General features: G+C 38.0%; 1 protein-coding gene across 6 annotated transcripts in view; it reads left to right on the top strand.

Moving 5' to 3' along the window:
* The window catches only part of Pir (pirin), a 114,229-nt gene that overhangs the window by 40,496 nt on the left and 54,975 nt on the right, over nucleotides 1–18,758 (top strand). For all 6 annotated transcript variants that reach the window (XM_063242983.1, XM_003463032.5, XM_013144868.3 and 3 more), the window contains one exon: nucleotides 1,443–1,649. In XM_063242983.1, the coding sequence (XP_063099053.1) occupies nucleotides 1,443–1,649 (207 nt within the window). The remainder of the gene's footprint in view (nucleotides 1–1,442; nucleotides 1,650–18,758) is intronic.

Here is an 18,758-nt window from a genome sequence, read left to right as displayed (position 1 = left end):
TTTCCTTCATTAAATCTAAGTAAATTTCTCTGTACCCTTTATTTCATAAGGCCAATTAAACCTCCTAATGTAGGAATCTGAATTGTTTTCTGTCTGACTATAGCTATTGGCTTTCCTTAAATTCTCCCATTTGTATGCGCTTTCTTGTTCCATCAACAGTTCTGTCTCCATATTTTCAGCATCTTGGTTGGCCTTTGTATATACAATTTATTTTGGCAATGCCTTCTTAAAAACGGGCAACCTCCCGGTTTGGTGGGGGAGTGAAAAAGAACAGGATTCTCTTTCCATCCTTAAAATTCACATGCTCCAAGGCCATGGGCATCTTTCTATTTTTAATATCTTTAAATTCCTATTCCCTCATTTAAAACCTGAGATGAAAATAACAGTGATCTCAAAGAAATCATGTATATTGAAGTGCTGAATAAAATGAAAAACACTGTGCTTGGTAACTTCCCTTTTCAGCTTTCTTCCTTGCCTGTTTCATTCTTTCATGCTCCCTCATTTAGGTTTCTGTATCAATTTCCAAATGAGGTACCTACAGATAGGTCTTTGTCCTTGTGTCTATGGCAGAACACAAACTAAGACAAGCAGAAAATGTACCTATCATGTTTATCCCTTTGTTTCCTGATTTGGAGGTTAACGTTTGGAGCTGGCCCCTAATATCTCTTAGTAAAGAAATAAAGACTTGAATCTGCTCAGCTGTGAAGTCAACAATGATTTAGCCAAGTGGTGAGGGTGCCACTACTGGAGCTAAACATTTACAGGCACAAATTAGCCATCTACAGTGTGGCAGGTGTCGAGGGCTTTTACATGTATATTTAGAGCCACGCATGTATTCTCCAGGTGCTGGAAACACTGGCTGCTGATGGCTGTCTCCTATATCCCTTCATGGGAATGTCCCACTTTGGCAGGAAGCTGCTTTTTTTAAGGTGGTGCATCCTACTCAGAGATGACCCACATTGCCAATGTGAGGATAGATAAGCTTGGCCACCTTGCCTCTATTTGGGAGGACTTTAAAGGGATCATCCCAATTCCAGAGTTCCCTATTGAATTGGCTTAGGCCTGTGTTGTAATTGTATTGCTAGTTGGCTTCTCCCTTTGCCCAAGACTGCTTTCTTCACTTCTTAAATTGTATCTCCCCAGAACACACCCCAAAGTACTACACGCCTGCAACCTCACAGCTCAGAGCTCAGTCTAAGACTTAGGGATATCACCGAAAGGTCTCTTCCATTTACAAGAACTTCAGTTCTGAGGCTTTGACTTCAAATGAAGAAGGATGAAAGCGTTTGGAAAACTGGCAGTCTTGCTAGCAGTGATCATTGACGTTTGTGATTTCTCACAATGCAGCACCTGTGAGCTGTCTCAGTGGTGACGTTGTAATTGTCTCACTTGCAGACTTGTTAGGGGCTGGTAACGTTCTCTTGTTGGTTTGGTGTTTGCAGTGGATGACTGCAGGCCGGGGCATTCTGCATGCTGAGATGCCTTGCTCAGAGGAGCCAGCCCATGGCTTACAACTATGGGTTAATTTGAGAAGTTCAGAGAAGATGGTGGAGCCTCAGTACCAGGAACTGAAAAGTGAACAAATCCCTAAACCCAGTAAGGATGGTGTGACAGTTGCTGTCATTTCTGGAGAAGCTCTGGGAATAAAGGTAAGCTGCACTGTTGTGTGTTTGTGCAGTGACACAGGCTGGCCCTACCTGTGACAACTTCACTAGGTTTCTCATAGTTTTTGTCCCAAGGGATAGACTTGCTTCATAGTTATCAGAATAAATGCAACCTAAGGGAACCCAGATTTTTTTTTTTGCTGCATCCAAACTCACAGAGTTAGAAAGATTATAAGAAGTTGTGATTATATAAAGACTTTCATTGAAAATCAGTTTTCATGGTATTTTTTAATATATGTACAGACTTACTCTAATTCTTTTTAATTTTAGTACGATTTTATGATTTGAGTTTAACTCCTTGGTCTTGCAAAATCACCACCTTTAAGAAACAAACGAAGACACCAAGACCAACTCCATTCCATAAAGATTTATGTGAATTATTTATACCCTATTTAGTAAGGAAAGAGCACTACTACATTATAGAAAGCTTATTTTTAAAAATTAATGACAATTTATACCATACATGACACTGTTTATTATTTTCAATGGAAGCTTATACTATTTAGATTTAAGCTCCTACATTTTTGATCAAATGCAATCAGTTTAGGCCGAAAGTTATGGATATATTTGTGGAAGGGAAGGGACATGACAAGCATTGTATTATTTACACACCAGAACCAATTGCTGGGGAAAGCTAAGTTTGAAAGACTGACAAGCTGGGTAGCAAGCTTTCAGGTGGAAATTTCCAGTAGCACACTTTGACATGTGGGTTCCTGTAAGAGTGATTGTAAAGGAGTGTTGTAAAAGAGTGATTATAAAGGAGGACAGTAGAAGAAATCAGGATAACTTAGGGGAGAAAGCCATGCAAGGGTTCTATCTCAGGCAAAGTCTTGAAGAGAATGGCTTTAACTTTATCCTGCTGGCGACTCTGAGTTGTCCTGACCCACCTCAGGCAAGGGACCTAGGTTTTCATTCTCCCTTACTCAGCAGTTATTGGTTATGGCCATTGACTTAGGGGTGGGGGGCACAGAGATGGTTAAAAGTTATCTGTGGTATCTATGAGGGGCCTGGACACATGGCACCTGACAATGACAGCATCAGGGGTACTAGGATCTACTTTGTCATTCTCCCAGTGGGAAACTGGCACTTATATAACTGTTAATTTTTTATGTGCAGCCATGAGAATAATGGCTTGGAAGTGGCCACTGATGGCAACTCAGTGAAATTCATTACAGAGTTAACAGATTGGTTATGGTTATTGGTTGAGACTTGCTAGCTTTTCTTTATCTTGCACTGAAACCAAGTTCTTTACGTATACCACACGTTGGTTTATGTTCTATTTCCTTTGTGTTTCTGGTGTGCACAAATAGAATTGAAGAAAAGTACAGAGAGAAGTTTTCTGCTTAGTAGGCATATCTGCCTCCCTTGCAGGTATTTCTTACTTTGCAATTGAAAGTGATCCTTTATTGTGTTTCTGTGACCACTTTCTGTTTCTCCAAGCATTGAGCAATGCTCTTTTCAGCTGTTTTGTGAAGGTTTTCCCCTGCGTCAGTCTTCAGAAGACAGATAAAATCTTGTGAGGGCTTCTGGTTCAAGGCTAAAGGATATCACTGGATATAGTGTCAGGCAGAGAGATCTAAGGGAAGCTGAATTAATGCAGATGGGAAGCCCTTCACTGTTTCATCTGGTGTTTAAAGGACTCTAGGCTTCTAAGGCCATGCCTTCAGCACCTACTGAAGTTGATGGTGGAAAGCAGGTTTCCCCTTCGATTCAACCAAAGCACACAACTTTGGTTGTGTACATTGAAATTTGATGTAAGACTTTATTTAGAAAATGAGTTGATCTGTGTGTAACTAATCAGAGAAACCATGCCAGTGATTTACTAGATAAGCAAAGTCAGGAATATCATGAATCCTTAGAGTCTACAATTGCTTTTCATTTATGGAAAACACGAGGCAATTTGAAGGTTAAAGCTAGTTCCAATTATAAGCAGAAGGACATTTTAAAGTTCTTCCAAGCAGCAGAACATGTGGTGTTGCTATTGCAACCTAGGATTAGAGACCAGAGGTAATGTTTTACCTTTATAAAATAATCTTGGTAACTGCTGACCTTTATTATTTCTTTTTGTTGAGTAAAATCTTTAAAACAAATTATGGTCCCCAAAGTAAATAATCAGTCTTTATTTTGAGAACATTTTAATGATAAAAGCCTTTTGAAACTGAATTGTGAACAGTTATTTTCAGCATGCAGTATCAACGCTTTTACCCTTTCACCCATTTTCATTGTGAAATATGCATAACATAAAACTTTCCATTTTAATAAAATAATCTCTTGGAAACTTGTGCAGCCGTAGTCTGGATTTTCAGAATCACTGTGGCTCAGTGGTTACTTGCATGCTTTGGTGGCAGACAGGGTTAAAATTCTTGCCATGAATCAGCTGTGTGATGTTGAAAAACTGTTTAACTTCTCTGTGCTTCAGCTTCCACTTCCACAAAACAGAGTTTCTATGAGGATTAAGTGGTTTCTTAGTCATTCACCTTTCAGAATAGCACCAGACACACGGTAAACAACACATAAGTGGTATTGTCAGTATTTTTGCTTTATCTACTGTGTGTTAACTTGTGCAGTAGCTGGGCTGAGATTTATGTTTGCCATCTGTGCTAAAAGGATTTGGTGAAATTTGAGAACCGGCTCTGAATCTGCTCTTAAGAAAAGATATCAGTATAGTCATTGTAAAAATGAGGATTGTGGCCATTTCTTGTAAGCCTGATTAGAGACAGTTTTGTACATATGAAGCCTTAGTATCTGCTCACCAAGCAGTGACTGGATCTTATAAGGTGTAGATCTACCACAAAAGCACATAAAGATTGTTTTGCATCAGCAAGGTAGCTTATTGTTTTCTTTGAGATGAGGTCTTTATGTAGCCTGGTCTGGCCTCAAACTCATGATTCTCCTGCCTTAGCTTCCCAAGTAATGAGGTTACAGTCATGCGCCACCATGCCTGATGCATCTGGAAGACCATTTTAAATTAAAGGACAAGAGGCTGAGACTACACTTTCCATGAGACTGATGTATTATAGCTAGTATAAAATCATTAACCACTCCCCTCCCTGCAAGTAAAATATCTTGAAAACAGAGTTTAGTGTGTATTGAAGCACTCTTCAAACTTTACTATTCATATGGACATGCATATTCTGGTACAGCAGGCCTGTGGCCAGCTCTGAGATTCTGCATTTCTAACAGGCTCCTGGGTGGTGCCAATGCTGTGGTCAGGGAACTTCAATCTGAGACAGAGGAGTTTACCCATTTGGGAAAGTTTGAGCAGGCACCTATGGAAAATGTTAAGCAATCTGGTGCTGTGTCTTTGGCAAATCTATTTAATCTTTCTGGACTCCAGTTTCTGCATCCACAGAAAAGGTGAAGAGGTTTTGGGCAAGATGCTGTAGCTTTTACAAACAACAAAACTGTCTTTTTGGTATTTACAAAGATATATGTGTCCTTGTTTCTAAGCATTTATTTAGCCCTTGGAAAGTCACAGCCAATTTGAGCAAGATTCTGCCAGGACAGTGCAGTCTAAAGTGAAGGCTTTGAGGGGGAGAAATGATAAAAATGAGATAGTTTGAATAGTTTCTGTCACTTCTGGAAGGTCACAATCACATGTTTATTTCATGAGAGTATTCAATTCTCCAAACCCCATTCCATCCTTATCAGTGAGCCAATCAGTTTTATTTATTGCCAGATCTCTTTGGAACACAATTCTTTTCCCAAAGAATGCCTCTACTGGCCTCCTGCTGCTCTAAATTCCTTTGTGTCAGAAGCAAACCTTGAGGAGGCCTCAGCCCCACTGGGGTCAGAGCATGGCAGTCTGGAGCCAGATAGCTTGGCTTCGAGGCCAGCTTCCCCACTGGCTCACTTTGGGAAATGCACTTAAGCTTACTGTATCTTAGTTTCCTAAATCTGTAAAATGGAGTTAACTATAGTGATTTAGCTCAGGAGTCTGATTGATACATATATGTAAATTAGAGCAGTGTTTGACTCACAGTAAGCCCCCTATAAGCAGATGCTACTTTTACTTCCTTTCCAAAGCTTTGGGCAGTGTTCACATAGCCTATAGACATAACAAGAAGATACTTCCTTCTGATAGGCAGATATATGGCTGCTCATGTATTGGACAATAACAAAAAAATTTAAAACCTGTTTCCAAGGGAGTTTGCTAAACATCTCATCTAATTTGCTCAGATCATTTTTGTGTTCCTATCTGGTTTTGTACTCAAGGTGACACCAGATTTCTTAGATTCTAGCTGGCACAGTTGAGAAGGAGCGCCTCCCTGCTCTGCCTCCCTGAGCTTGCTTCTAAAGTTCCCTCAGGGTTGGACAGAGCTGCCCTTCCTTAGAAGACCGCACTTTCTTTCCCAAATTCAGAAGAATCATTTTGCAAAGGATCATTTAAAAAACAAGTACATCTTAAAAACAGGTAGTATATGCTTGCACTTTTTTTTTTTTTTTTGCCTTTCAAGTATTCCAACAAGTTCACAGGGTTAGTTTGAAAAATGTGACAGAGTTTGAGTGGGGTCTTGGGTTTCTGACAAAGGGAACTTGAGAGAACGAGCTCCAGCTGTCCCAGAGAACAAGCAAAGGGAAAACAGTGCTTGTTCTGGAAGGAATCATCCCTTCCAAAGCACTCTCTGTTAATTAATTTTATTCATAAATCAGAGCACTCTGTAATAGGTCAGAAAATCTCCCAATAGAAATCTGTGCTGTGAATACTTAATAAGCATTCACTTTGGGGTACAGGTGACAGGGATAAGGAGGAACTTGAGGCATTTCTCTGTATTTCTTTTTGGTTTTAGTTCTAAAAAATGAAAAATGATTACATATTTGAGGCTGCATTAAATCAGAGAATCAAAAAGTCTTAAAATCAAAAACAGGTAGAAGCTCACAAAGAAGGTCCACTTTGTGTAAAAATATCGGCAATATGACCAGGGAAAAGAAACATTTATTTTAAGGGCTGTTAAACATAGTTATCCAGTTGTACATTTTTGGTTTATTCTGCAGACAAAAAGAAATGGCACAAAAGACTTAAACTTCACTTGTAGTTTTGTTAGTATTGGTGTTATAATTTGATAATTTTATGCACATTGTAAAATAAAACAAATGAGAAAATTTGCTGATGTTTTTAGGAACCAAAATTTTCAGCATAAAAATAGATACAAATATAAAAGAGCTAAGAATATAGTGTAATATTCAATGAATTTTAAAAAAAATGAATGTCCATCATTCTTTGAGGCATTTTAGTGAAACCCCACATGGTTTAACCATTTTGTAAGGATCTAACATATTTTATTTGAGACAGGGTTTCACTATGTATTTCAAGCTGGTTTCAAACTGACTATGTAACCCAGAGTGGTCTTGAACTCATTGTGATCCTGCTGCCTCGGCCTCCTGAGTACTGGAATTGTGGGCATGTGCCACCATGCCTGGTAGGAATCTAAGATTTTTTTTATAAATGATATAATCTTATGTATCTTTTTCATAATTCCATTTCCATTGGTTTTTATTTCCAGGGTACATCCATTTTAATTTGATGTATTTAAGGTACATCCATTTTAATTTGATGCCATAAGAAACCCTTCAAAAAGTTTTAACATAAAAATTCATACTCAGCCTAATGAATTTGGACTGAATTTTCCCACTGACACCTTAAATAAGTGTATTATAATGGGTAGGAGAGAGGAAAAGAAAAATCAGCAAGAGACAGAGTTTAAGAACGCCTTTTTTGACACTGAGAGGAACAGAATATTTGGGAAGAAAAATATGGCAAAAATACTATGGAAAAATGGAATTGAAGATTTCACAGTTTTGTCTGGTTGCTATTGTTCATCAGAGCCTTCTCTTTTTGGTGCAGTCTTTTCAGCTGCCCTCGCTCACAAACATCTTAGCTTGTCCATATCCAGGCAGCTATCCTATCTGTGTAACCCTTGAGATCTTTGGACTAACCCTTATTATTTCATTTTACATGACCCATTTCTCCAGGATCTGGATTTTTTTCAGTCATCAGGCACTTGCTTTGTGTGCATCCTTAATGTTCTGGACATAGGATGTGAATAGGATTCAACCAAGACCTTCAAAAGGGCTTATAGTCTAGGATTGGGAGAGAAGCTAGAAGTACAGTATGATATGGGAAACACTAAAATAGCAATATGTAAAATTTCCATGAGGGTCCAAAGGAAAGATGATAAATTTGCCTTGTGTGGGTGGAGGAAAAGAAAGAAAGAAAACAGAGAGGACAGAGGTTGTGCTTGTAATGGTAGACTTAGTAAAATTGCTCTAACTACCTGCTGGTGATGATGGGTGACTGCATAGCCAACCAGATACTGGTGTCATTGTGAAAGAGCATAAGGAAGGAAATGATGCAAAATGTTGAGAAGGAGAGAAATTCAAAGCCAAGTATGTCTGCTCTTGTATTTTTCTTGAGGTTGACATTAGCTGTACATCTATTCCTGCGTTCCTCTCTTGCAGGGTTTTAGATAGCAAGGTGTGAAGTTCAGGTGATGGTGGCCATCCAGTATGTGTGTGCAGCCTTACCTGAAACTTTATGAAGCATTTCATTCTATCAAAACTGCCCAAAAAAGACAGGTGCATCCAACATATGAGCAGCATCACTATATGGAAAAGTGCAAAACTTGGCAATGATTCATTGTTGAGAATGGACAAAATTAGGTTATCCATCTTGTTTAGTAAATGAAGAGGACACCAAAGAAATGCACCCAGCAACTTCAAAGAACTTGTCCTGTGGTAGGCAGCTGTAGTTGGCACTTCATTTGCAGTTAGGAATGTTCAAATAAACAGTGGTCAAGATCTGCTCAAATCAGCTGTACAAAAGGTTGCTCTTGCCCAGGGCAGCCCACTCACCCCAGAAATACCATTCTTGGTGTGCACAAAGGATGCCAGATGTTCTTATTCTTTCAAGATGTCCCTGCTGACCTAATCACGTAGGAAGCACATTCCAGAAGTGTTGACAAGTCCTCTTTTGCCAGTGAACGAAGAATGGATAGGTGTATTTTAAAGCCAGAAGTTACATTCTGTGTCATTCATACATCCTTGGCTCCAGTGATCAGGATTATAAATTTGTAGGCAGAATTAAGCTGAGAGCATAATGAAAGCTGTAAAAATCCAAGATGTCACCTTCAATAAAGGTAAGTAGACACTTTGGCGTTATCAATGTAATCAGTACTCTAATTCCCCCAGGAGCACAGCACATACTTATCTTAACCACAGCAAAACATACAGGAGGTTCAAAGAACTGTCTTTGGACCCTTGCATGTTGCATTAAAAGCTAAGGTGGATGCCAGTATTTAAAATTGATACTGGCATATGTAAAACTATGTTGTTAATATCCACAAACACAGGACTTTATTTTGACCCAAACAAAAATCCTTAAAACCACACAGCTTTTGAATAATTTGGTCAAACTTATACTCAATATGATAAACAAACTCCATGTCACATATAATTCTGATTACTTGGTATGTTAGAAATATGTAGGGCTAAGAACATAGCTCAGTGGTAGAGTGCTTGCTTAGCATGCACAAGGCCCTGAGTTCCATTCTCAGTACCACAGAAAAAAATAGAAGTATGTAAATTGTATATCAATAAATATATTTTCAAAAAGAATTTTTCTAAGTACAGGCATAGGTACCTCAAAATAGCCAAATATTTTAAAATTTCAGCCCAAATGGGTTCTGAATCATTAAAGTAACCACTCTGTGAAAAGAAAAGGCATGCTGTAGTTTTAAAACCACAGAGAATCATTTTCAGAATCCATTGTAGATCCAGGGGCTTTTTAGTACTCTCTTGGCTTAGGAAAATGAGATGAGGAAGTGGAAAGAACCTGCCATTCTGGGAAGCACATCTACACCTACCATAGGAAGGATTCCCCAGGAAGGTACTGTGGGAAGATATGCCATTAGTTCATTCAAACTCAGCAGACAAGCAATAAGAGCCACCCATGTGCAAGATCTGTGATGGTATGGGGTTAAAAAAATGAAAAAAAAATCAGAGGCAAACACATTAACTGGTAAGTTGGACATACTGTTGTGAGTCAACAGTCTAGTAAATGTGGTGGTTAGTGGGAAGACAGAATAGGAGGTTTCAGAAAATCAAGCCTAATCCTAATTGAGAGGGCTGACAGGGCAAAGAAGGATGGGAAGTGGGGCCAGGGCAGAAGACAGCATGTGTGGAGGTATGAAACCGTGCCCAGCTGCATAAGCAATGTTTTAAGAAGGCCTTCAAAACACATGTTCATTGCTTAAGAATGAAAATTGGAAACATCATCTTTTTCTTGTAAATTCTTCTCATGATCTTCTCTTATGTCACTGTCTGTTGTAGTCTTTCATGTTAAGGCTATAACTGTTGCATCTGGATTAGAACACGAGTTGATTAATGCCCGGCTTGCCCAGGCTCGTTGTGAAATGAAACAATGATAATTCACCTCTTTTTCTTGAAACATTAAAAGTCCCCTTGTTCTGTTTGCTTCCATATAGACTATTGTTTTCAACAGTGTGAAAGGAAATCCTGATGGCCACAATTCTTTTTCTGGAACAAGTTATATGTGGCAATTAGAGACATTTTAAATATTTTCCCTAATAAAAGCCATTTCAAAGTCCAGAACAAGTATCTTTGTTCTCCTGACCTTCAAATACCTGCCTTTCGTTTGTTTTCTTCTCATCTTTAGACTGTAAAAGTAATGTTGGCTTCAGTTATCCACCTTTGTCTTTTATTTTCTTAATTAAAAATAAATGATCCACGAGAGAGAGGGAGAGTTGGATTACATAAAGGAAGAAGAAAAATAACCCAACCCCTTTCTACCTGATCTTGGTTCAGTTGCCACTAATTTTTGTGTCTTTCCATTCTTCACAAGTTTTCTTTTAGAAAGAAAACTTTCCCCAATGCCAATTGAGACCTCTGACCAGATTCTGTTCCCAAGCAGCGCTCTCATCTGGTCATGACGGTTGTGCTTATGAAGAGTCCATTGTCACCTATGTCTGCCTTGGGAGACTCTGAGCATCTCTGACTGACTGCCCAGACTTGGCTGAAATACTGGTTTGAGGTTACCTGTTAAATTGTCAGTCTGAAAGAAGTTTTGAGTAAGAGTTTCTTATGATGGTCACTAAATGGATTTGTAGGGTTTAGTAAACTCCGTCAGCCAAATAAAAGCAGACTAATACATTGAAGAGGACCTACAATGCAGAACAAGTCAAATGTAAAGTTGAGGTTGAGGAAATGACTATAAAGTAATGTTCCTTTCTTCTTCTCCCAGGTTCAGAGTGAATGAAGAGATAGATTGGGCAAGTGGTCAGATAGATATGTGGGTATCATCTTTATTACCAGTCACATAAGAGACTGGCATCATGTATACTAGCATCTGAGACTTTGTGGGCTTTTGAATACTACCCTTACTTCATTAGCCATTCCTGGGCAGAGGTACACAGATGTAACCATCTTCTTCAGATGCAGTTTTGTTATTCCATGGAAGAAGAGAGAAAGAAAAGTTTAAAAGCCCCAAAGAGCTGGAACTGAGTTTATTTGCGCATGCCCAGTTCCTTGACTCACCTTGCCCAATTTGATCCTACCTTCTTCCACTCCCTCACCCCCAGGTATGAGTGAGGGAGGCAAAGAGCAGCTCAAGTGTTGCCTTATTGGAAGATTAGGGAAGGACTCTCTCTAACCTCGTCCAGGGTTTTGTTCTAGTAAACTATTTGGTTAGATCCTTAGCAGTGACTGCCCTCTCTGGGAAGGAGATGAGAAGTTTATCAGCATGGACCTCCACCCACGAACTTTTGCCCTCTGGAATCAGTGAACGACCAGATGGAGCTGAAGCAAATACAGAGAGCATCTTCATTAAACCCACACAAAGGCACATTGGACTTGCTGGACACCCATTCACTCCCCAGTCTATTTCCCTGGCAAATTACTCTGAACCATGTGCAGGTATGTGAGAAGCCCAGGTAACAACATGAAATTTTCCTAAATGTTAAAAATCCCGATTTTGAACACAGATCTCTTCTATTATCAGATTTCTAAGACGGAAGTAAAGTTCAGATCTAAAATTTCTTGCCTCTTATAAACCAAGTCAAAAGAAATTAAATTTTAAAAATACATTCTAAATAAAGTACCAAAGCATTTTTATTTGATTCTAATCCTGCTTTGCTTGGGTAGAATAAGGTTGCGGCTTCATTAGGTCTGCCAAACTTGAATTCATTCAACATCAATTCTCATTTGTCTCACTTAAAAATAATCTCAAAAGGTAATACAAGACACATTATTACAGTATGAGTCCTGCCTCCATGAAATTTCATTGCACAAGCAAATCTCCAAGCTCCAGAGCAATTATATCTGCAGAAGACTGATACACTTGGTCAGTGCAGACCATTAGCATAGGTGGAAGAGCAAACTCAGGCATCTATACTGTGTCTACCATCTGCAGTGAAACATTCTTGCCTTCTTGCAAAGTTAGATGCATGTGTTGGTGGCAACCGAAGGCACTAGGCCTTGAGAAAATCTTCCACCCAGCTAAGGAAGAAATGTTTATCTCACCAATAGAGAAATATGAATTCAAATAATATACTGCTACCTGACACCTCACAGATTGGAAAAAATTAGAAGGTTGGTGACTTCCAAGTGTTGGTAAAGATAGGAAGAAATGGAAATGTCATGGTTGGGAGACAAGTTAATGTATTCCTTGGGAAAAGCACCACAGCATTAGTCAATAACTGTATCATGGCATTTAGAAATTTTCTTTCTGGGAATTTGTTGCACCCAAACTTCCCCAAGCAGACATAACAGTGGTAATCCCACCATCATGAGTGGTTGGAGGCAGCCAAAGAAAATGTAGGTGTTCACCATTTAGAGCATAGATCAGCAAAATATGGTGGCTAAATAAGATGGAATATAGTGCAGTTTCCAGAACTAGTGGGATATGTTCACTTAGAGCTACATTATTAGCTCTCAGAAAACAATGCAGAATAAATCAGAACAAGAAAGTAATTTAATACACGATACCACTTGTTTTCAAAGGACAGCAAGATATCTAAATAAAATTACCTAGAGTCTGTGAAAGGATACTCATTATATATTCTTGACTGAGACCCAATGGAGAGTGGTACTAAGACTGGGGATGATGGCAGTGGGGGGAGAAATAATATAAAATGTGAAAGATGTTCATGGATGTGTGATAACTATGTGCTATGGACCATGGTATTGGACCTTTCAACCCCATGCAGCCAAGGAGGGAAGGAAGGAGAGAGGGGAAACAGGGAAAAGTTTCTCTCAGATTGAGAGACTGAGAGCTCTGTGCCTAGCACCAGCTTTTAACTTGGCTGTTGTAGAGGACCTCTTGTATAGATAACTGAAGAGATTCTAGGAAGTCCTACCACATGACAAAAATTTCATTGTCACATTATCAAATTCTGCCTACCATAGAGACTCAATCCTTTTGTCATTTGGTAGATCAAACGAGCATAAATTGTGCAGTCCAGCAGATCTGGATATATATACTAGCAACACAGAAGGTACTTAATAAATACTGGTTTCCTTTTCCCTTATCTACCTCTCTTTCTGATCCCATGCTTCCCTTTATTATAAAGCTGTACTGACAGCAAATTTTTAGAACTTCTTGGAAAGGAAAATGAAAATGGCTAATATCCTTTATGTGCTTATGAGGTACAAGATTCTAGGCAGAGCTGCTTGATAAAAATATAATGAAAGCAATATACGACTTCAAATGTTTTGTTTGTTTGTTTGTTTTTTGATTTTTGATTTTTTTTTTTTTTTGATGTCAGGGATCAAACTCATGACCTCCCATTTGCCAGGCAGGCGCTTATGGCACTGAGCTAAATCCCTGGCCAACTTCAAATTTCTTAATGAATATTTTTCAAAAGTAGAAAGAGGTTGAATTAATTTTAATGATATAGTTTATTTAATTAAATGTCCAAAGTAATATCATGTCAACATGTCATGAATATAAAACTATGAGAGATTTTACACTTTTGTATCAAGTCTTTGAAGTCTGATATGTATTTATAGTTACACCACATTTCAGTTCAGTCTAGCCACATTTCATTCCAGAATGAATATCCCTCTCTCTCTCCCTACCAAAGGAGTACTCTTAGGCACCACATTCCTATACAAGCAGACACTCCTGCCCGCCAGTGTCAGAATGTCCTTTAAACAGTCACACAGGTCAGTCTTGTATCATAAGAAAATTCTGCTTTGTCGTAAAGTTGAAGGATCATATATCTATACAAAGGAATCAATCCTCAGAACTCTATGAAGTCTTATCCTTGCCAAATAGTTTTCTGTGTTACATCTTGATGCAGTTTCTTGCAAGAACTCTCAGAAATATCTTAGTAAATACCTTGTGCAGCTGATAGAGACCAAACATACTACAAAACCCTGTTCCAGAATCAGGTGATAGATTTGCCGACTTAGTCTTGTAGTACATTACCCATTGGTGGAAATAAGGAATAGGAAGCCTTTTTGTTGGCTTATTTAGGTGCTACTTGTAGTTTCATTATACTGTTACCTTTATAGGGTTATACATACATTATTTATACAAGAGATAGACCTGTTTTTCTCCTCTGGTTTTAAATTTTTTTCTTGTTTTTCAAGAACTTACAACATTTGTAACTCTGGCAAGAATGCAGACTCAAATGGTAGAGAATTAAAGCCCAATTTCACCATGAACATGTTTTCTATTAAATTTCAGGACTGAGAATCCTGTCAACATCTCTGTCCTTTTTCTCTTTAGCCCTTCTCTCTTCATTATCTCTCTTACAAAAAGTGAGGATCGAGGGAAAGGAGTGTCAATGAAAGGGCTGGTTGGAGAATGATACTGTTGAGACAGACCTGAGTGTAATTTGGCTACATCCACAGTTCTTGTTCAGCTGGAGTGCCTTGATGCTAAAGACTACCCACAGTTCTTTATGTTGATGGAAGTTAAAAATGTTTCTGGCCCTCTCTAATTCCCACCCTACACAGAAGGATTGGCATTTTGCCTAGGAACTCCTTGCTTCTCTTTGTGTAGCAGTTCATGTATATGTCAAAATGTGATTACAGGGTTTTAATCCTTCCCACAGTACCTTTGGCACTGAGGATGGAAACTCATCTCTCCCGCTCCTTATCAGAATTGTTTAAAATAATCAAGAATTCAGAAAGCAGAGTGCTTTGGACCGAGGACAGAAGACTTTATTTTGTTGAAGAAAATTAGCCTATTCTGAACAATAAACATTGAAAGTTAGTTTTTGATAAAGTGGTGAATCTGATTTTCATTTTCTTGAGCCTGAAAATATTCAAGAGAAAGAGAAGAATATGAGTTTCCACGAATGAGCAGGGGGATCTGGTAATGAATCTCTTAGATCTTTGCTGAGACCTTTTTCTCCCAATGCAAAACCCACTAGATCATGAGAGTGGGAAAGTAGGAAGGAAATTAGGAGATTCAGCAGCCGTGAGAGGCATCTTAGGTGATGAAATAACCTTGCAGAGTAGATATTCTCCTATTTGTTGAGGCTTCTGAACTAGTTGGTGAAACTTTCTCCACTGAAACTCTTTCTTGTAACAGGCAGTAAAAGAACCTGTCTGAAATAGACCCAAGTATATGTGGACACTTAAGAATGTTAAGGAAGATGTAGGCTCTCAGTATCTTTTGAGAGCTTGTTAGAGATTCTAGCAGGGGAACAAAACTACACCTCTACCCTTGTCCAAAGAACTGCTCCTCCTCTATGGGAGTCGGGAGGTGTCCTCTTCCACCGAGCAAGTTGAAGCTTAGGGAGGGACACACATGGAGAATTGAGGGAGGAGGGGGGACTCCTGCCTAGCCAGCCAGATCAGCCAAATCCACCTTGGTGATCAGTGGGATGAGAGATGTTGCAACCCTCACATCTCTCAATATCTTTTGAATAAGAAATTTAATAAACAAATGAAAAGTTAGATAGGTTGATGAGCAGATAGTTTATTAAAAGGTAAATACAAGTGGCCTGACTACTACATATGAAGTCTGCAGAATGGTTCCCGGTACATACCAAATCCTCAATATATTTAGCTGTTATTTTTATATTAATAATTAATATTATTTATGAAGTTAATATTAATATCACTTAATAGGCAAATTAAAAAGTAAGATACAAATTTCTTCTTTTCAAACTAAGATTTAAAAAAAGTAGTTATCATTTTAATGAACTGCACACTTTTTTCAGGTAGCTACTATGTGGTATGATAAAAAACAATTTAGATGAAAGCAAATCACTTAGTATGAGAAATGAGAAAAACAATTTGTTCAAAAGTTAACAATTTGTTCAACAATATTGTTGAAATATTGGTATTTGTGCTATGAAGGTGGTGTCTTTAACTATTTTTTCCGAAGTTCTTTTTCCCATTTTTCAAAGATTTTCAGGTTTTCCTTTCCTTTTTAGAATTAATTCTTCCTTTCTAAGTTTGTGACAAGAAAAAAATCTAAACATGCCAGAAAAGAGAATTTGTTTGAATGGGTTAATCTTTTAATATTAGGGGATTAGATGAAAAAAATCCCAATTATAAAGACGTTAAAAACTACCCTGTGGAGCAGCAAAATTACTAAGACTAGAAAAAACAATAATTAACCCTAGACATTTTCAGCAAATTGCCATTTAATTGGATGGTTATGCTGACCAGTTTGCTCTAGGCTACACTGTCTAGACCTTTAGATCCATAATTTCACTGTAAAGGAAAAAAATCAGAAATGTGGCCAAGGATTTACATGCAATAATATTCACTACAAGTTAGCAAAGACACGCACGCGCGCGCGCGCATACACACACACACACACACACACACACACACAAAACAACATCTAACATTAAAGGGTTGGCCAATAGGAGGAAAGTGTTCATGAACACATAGAAACTCTTTTCTAGCATACTGGGGGTTGACAAGCCTTAGTAAAGTTACTTAAACTAATTTGGTTGAGCAACATATTACAGTAAGATTGAGAATTGCAATGCATTTCCTGAAAAATCACTAAATCATAGTTTTGAAATAGTTCCTCATGTCTACAGCCCTGAACGTACCCGATCTCATCTGAAATAGTTCCTCTTAGAAACATGAAATAATTTATTATGGCTCTGACATGTGGCACTAAATGGCAGCCACTTTTACGGAAGGCTCAGGAATGAATGGGCAACAGCTATGCACGAGAGGAACAGTGGCAAAGTAGAAGATGTACCCTTTACCACACTTGCATACAATAGCATAACATTCTCTTTGCTTTTTTTGGGGGGGGGAAGATGCTTTTAAGCCATATGGCTTCCATACGGAAGCAATTTCTTCTCATAATTAAGATCACATTTAAGAATAAAGGCAGAGGAAGGAAGCCGGTTTGACAGGGGCATCATACCAAAAGCCAGGGTAACTAGGAAGTCTTTGAAGGATGTAAGATGAAGGAAGGATTTGGATGGAAGTGGTTTTATAGACCTTGTTTTGTCTTCGTTGTTTCGTGGTAATTATGGGAGTGGTGTCTGAGACTCATTTAAGGCTTGGTTGGGACATATTTATGGAGGGAAACAAAGCTCTCCTGCACTTGGGAGCACCCCTTTTGTTGTAGGAAAATCTATTCGTACCCTCTACTACTTTAGCTACTTATGTTTTAGAAGCTTTCTTGCAGAATATTTGATCCATAAAATTTTAAGCTACTATACTTTTCAAATACAGACTAAACCCTTTAAAGGAAAATTTTGTAAATATCTTCAACAGAAGATTATGAAATGGGAATAAAGAAGAATGAATAAACTTCAGATTTTAATACCTTTGCAGACATTATTTAAAAAGAGAAAAGGAAAATGAAAACAATTTCATTGTTGGAATTATAGAGCATTAGTTCTGCCCATGGTGAAACAGATTTGTGGAGAAATGCTTTCATTTGTCACAGGCCAATGTATTTTAATCTTATAGAAGTCGATACATTGATAGCTAAATTTTAATCAAAAAAGGAAGATTTAATTAAATTCTCATTTCGCTTTGAGGGTCTATTAATACTTTAATACTATGCATAAAAATAAACAACAGAAAACAGGAAACATGCATAGCAATGATATTTATTTATATTTAAATACCAGCAGTTGTGTGTAATAGAAAAAATAAATACAGATTTGTGCAAAGTGCATTGAAAGATGACATTATCATTTTTGAATTAAACAAACATAATTTGCATTTGCTCCTTCAATAGGGTTACTATGGATGATAAAAATTAAGAAAGTAGAACCTACCTTCCTTTCAAATATCGTATATCTTTACACACACATTCATGAGAATACCTTCCAACTCATTACAGACTGTATAAACATTTATTTGGGGATAGAGTACTTGATTATTCAAGTTATGCTATATTAAAATCATTGATGATTTAATTTTCTCTTTTTTTGTGGTTCCAGGGATCGACCTCATGACCTCACACTTGCCAGGCAGTCGCTTATGCCACTGAGCTAAATCCCCAGCCTGATGATTTAATTTTCAATAAAAAAGGATTCTAGAATACAAATTCTATTTTACAGTATAGATTTTGTGGAAAGTAACTTTAATAAGAATTCAATTACTTCAGTGGATTCCTATATGGCAATAGGATATATTTGTGGCTTTATAAAGTCTCTCTTTGGTTTCTGTTTAAAATTTCCAAGTGAATACAAGAAATAGATACAAATTGTGTGCTTGTGTGTATGTATGAGTGTGTGTAACCAGTCAGGTGCAGTCTTATCAGAGAGGTAAATTGCTTAGTTTTTGAAAACATGGGTTATTAGGTGGAGAAGCTGGAGGCAGAAAAAATGAAGAACAAAGGCTACTCTGCAGGGCAATATGGGTGGTCTAGGCCAAGAATAGAGGGAGTTAACCAGTGGTTCTCCACACACTCCCCACAGCCTTAGTTGTCACTTCCTGACCCAACCACATTCTCCCTTCTCTACAGCTCCAGTCTGAAAAACTACAAGGGAAATTTAAAAATCAGAGTATGGAGAAAAATATTAATTTTCTGACTTAGAACTTCAGACCAGAAACTAATTTAACCTTGTATTAGTAAATTTCCCCCACAAGATTTTCAGACCAGTGAACTAAACCCAGGAGATAAATGTTTTG

The sequence above is a fragment of the Cavia porcellus genome, unplaced genomic scaffold, assembly GCF_034190915.1.
Source record: "Cavia porcellus strain 051 isolate PalLab524CR breed Dunkin Hartley unplaced genomic scaffold, mCavPor4.1 scaffold_33, whole genome shotgun sequence".
NCBI classification, from domain to species: Eukaryota; Metazoa; Chordata; class Mammalia; order Rodentia; family Caviidae; genus Cavia; species Cavia porcellus.
The sequence above is the reverse complement of the archived record's forward strand: the minus strand, read 5'-3'. Positions and strand labels throughout refer to the sequence as shown.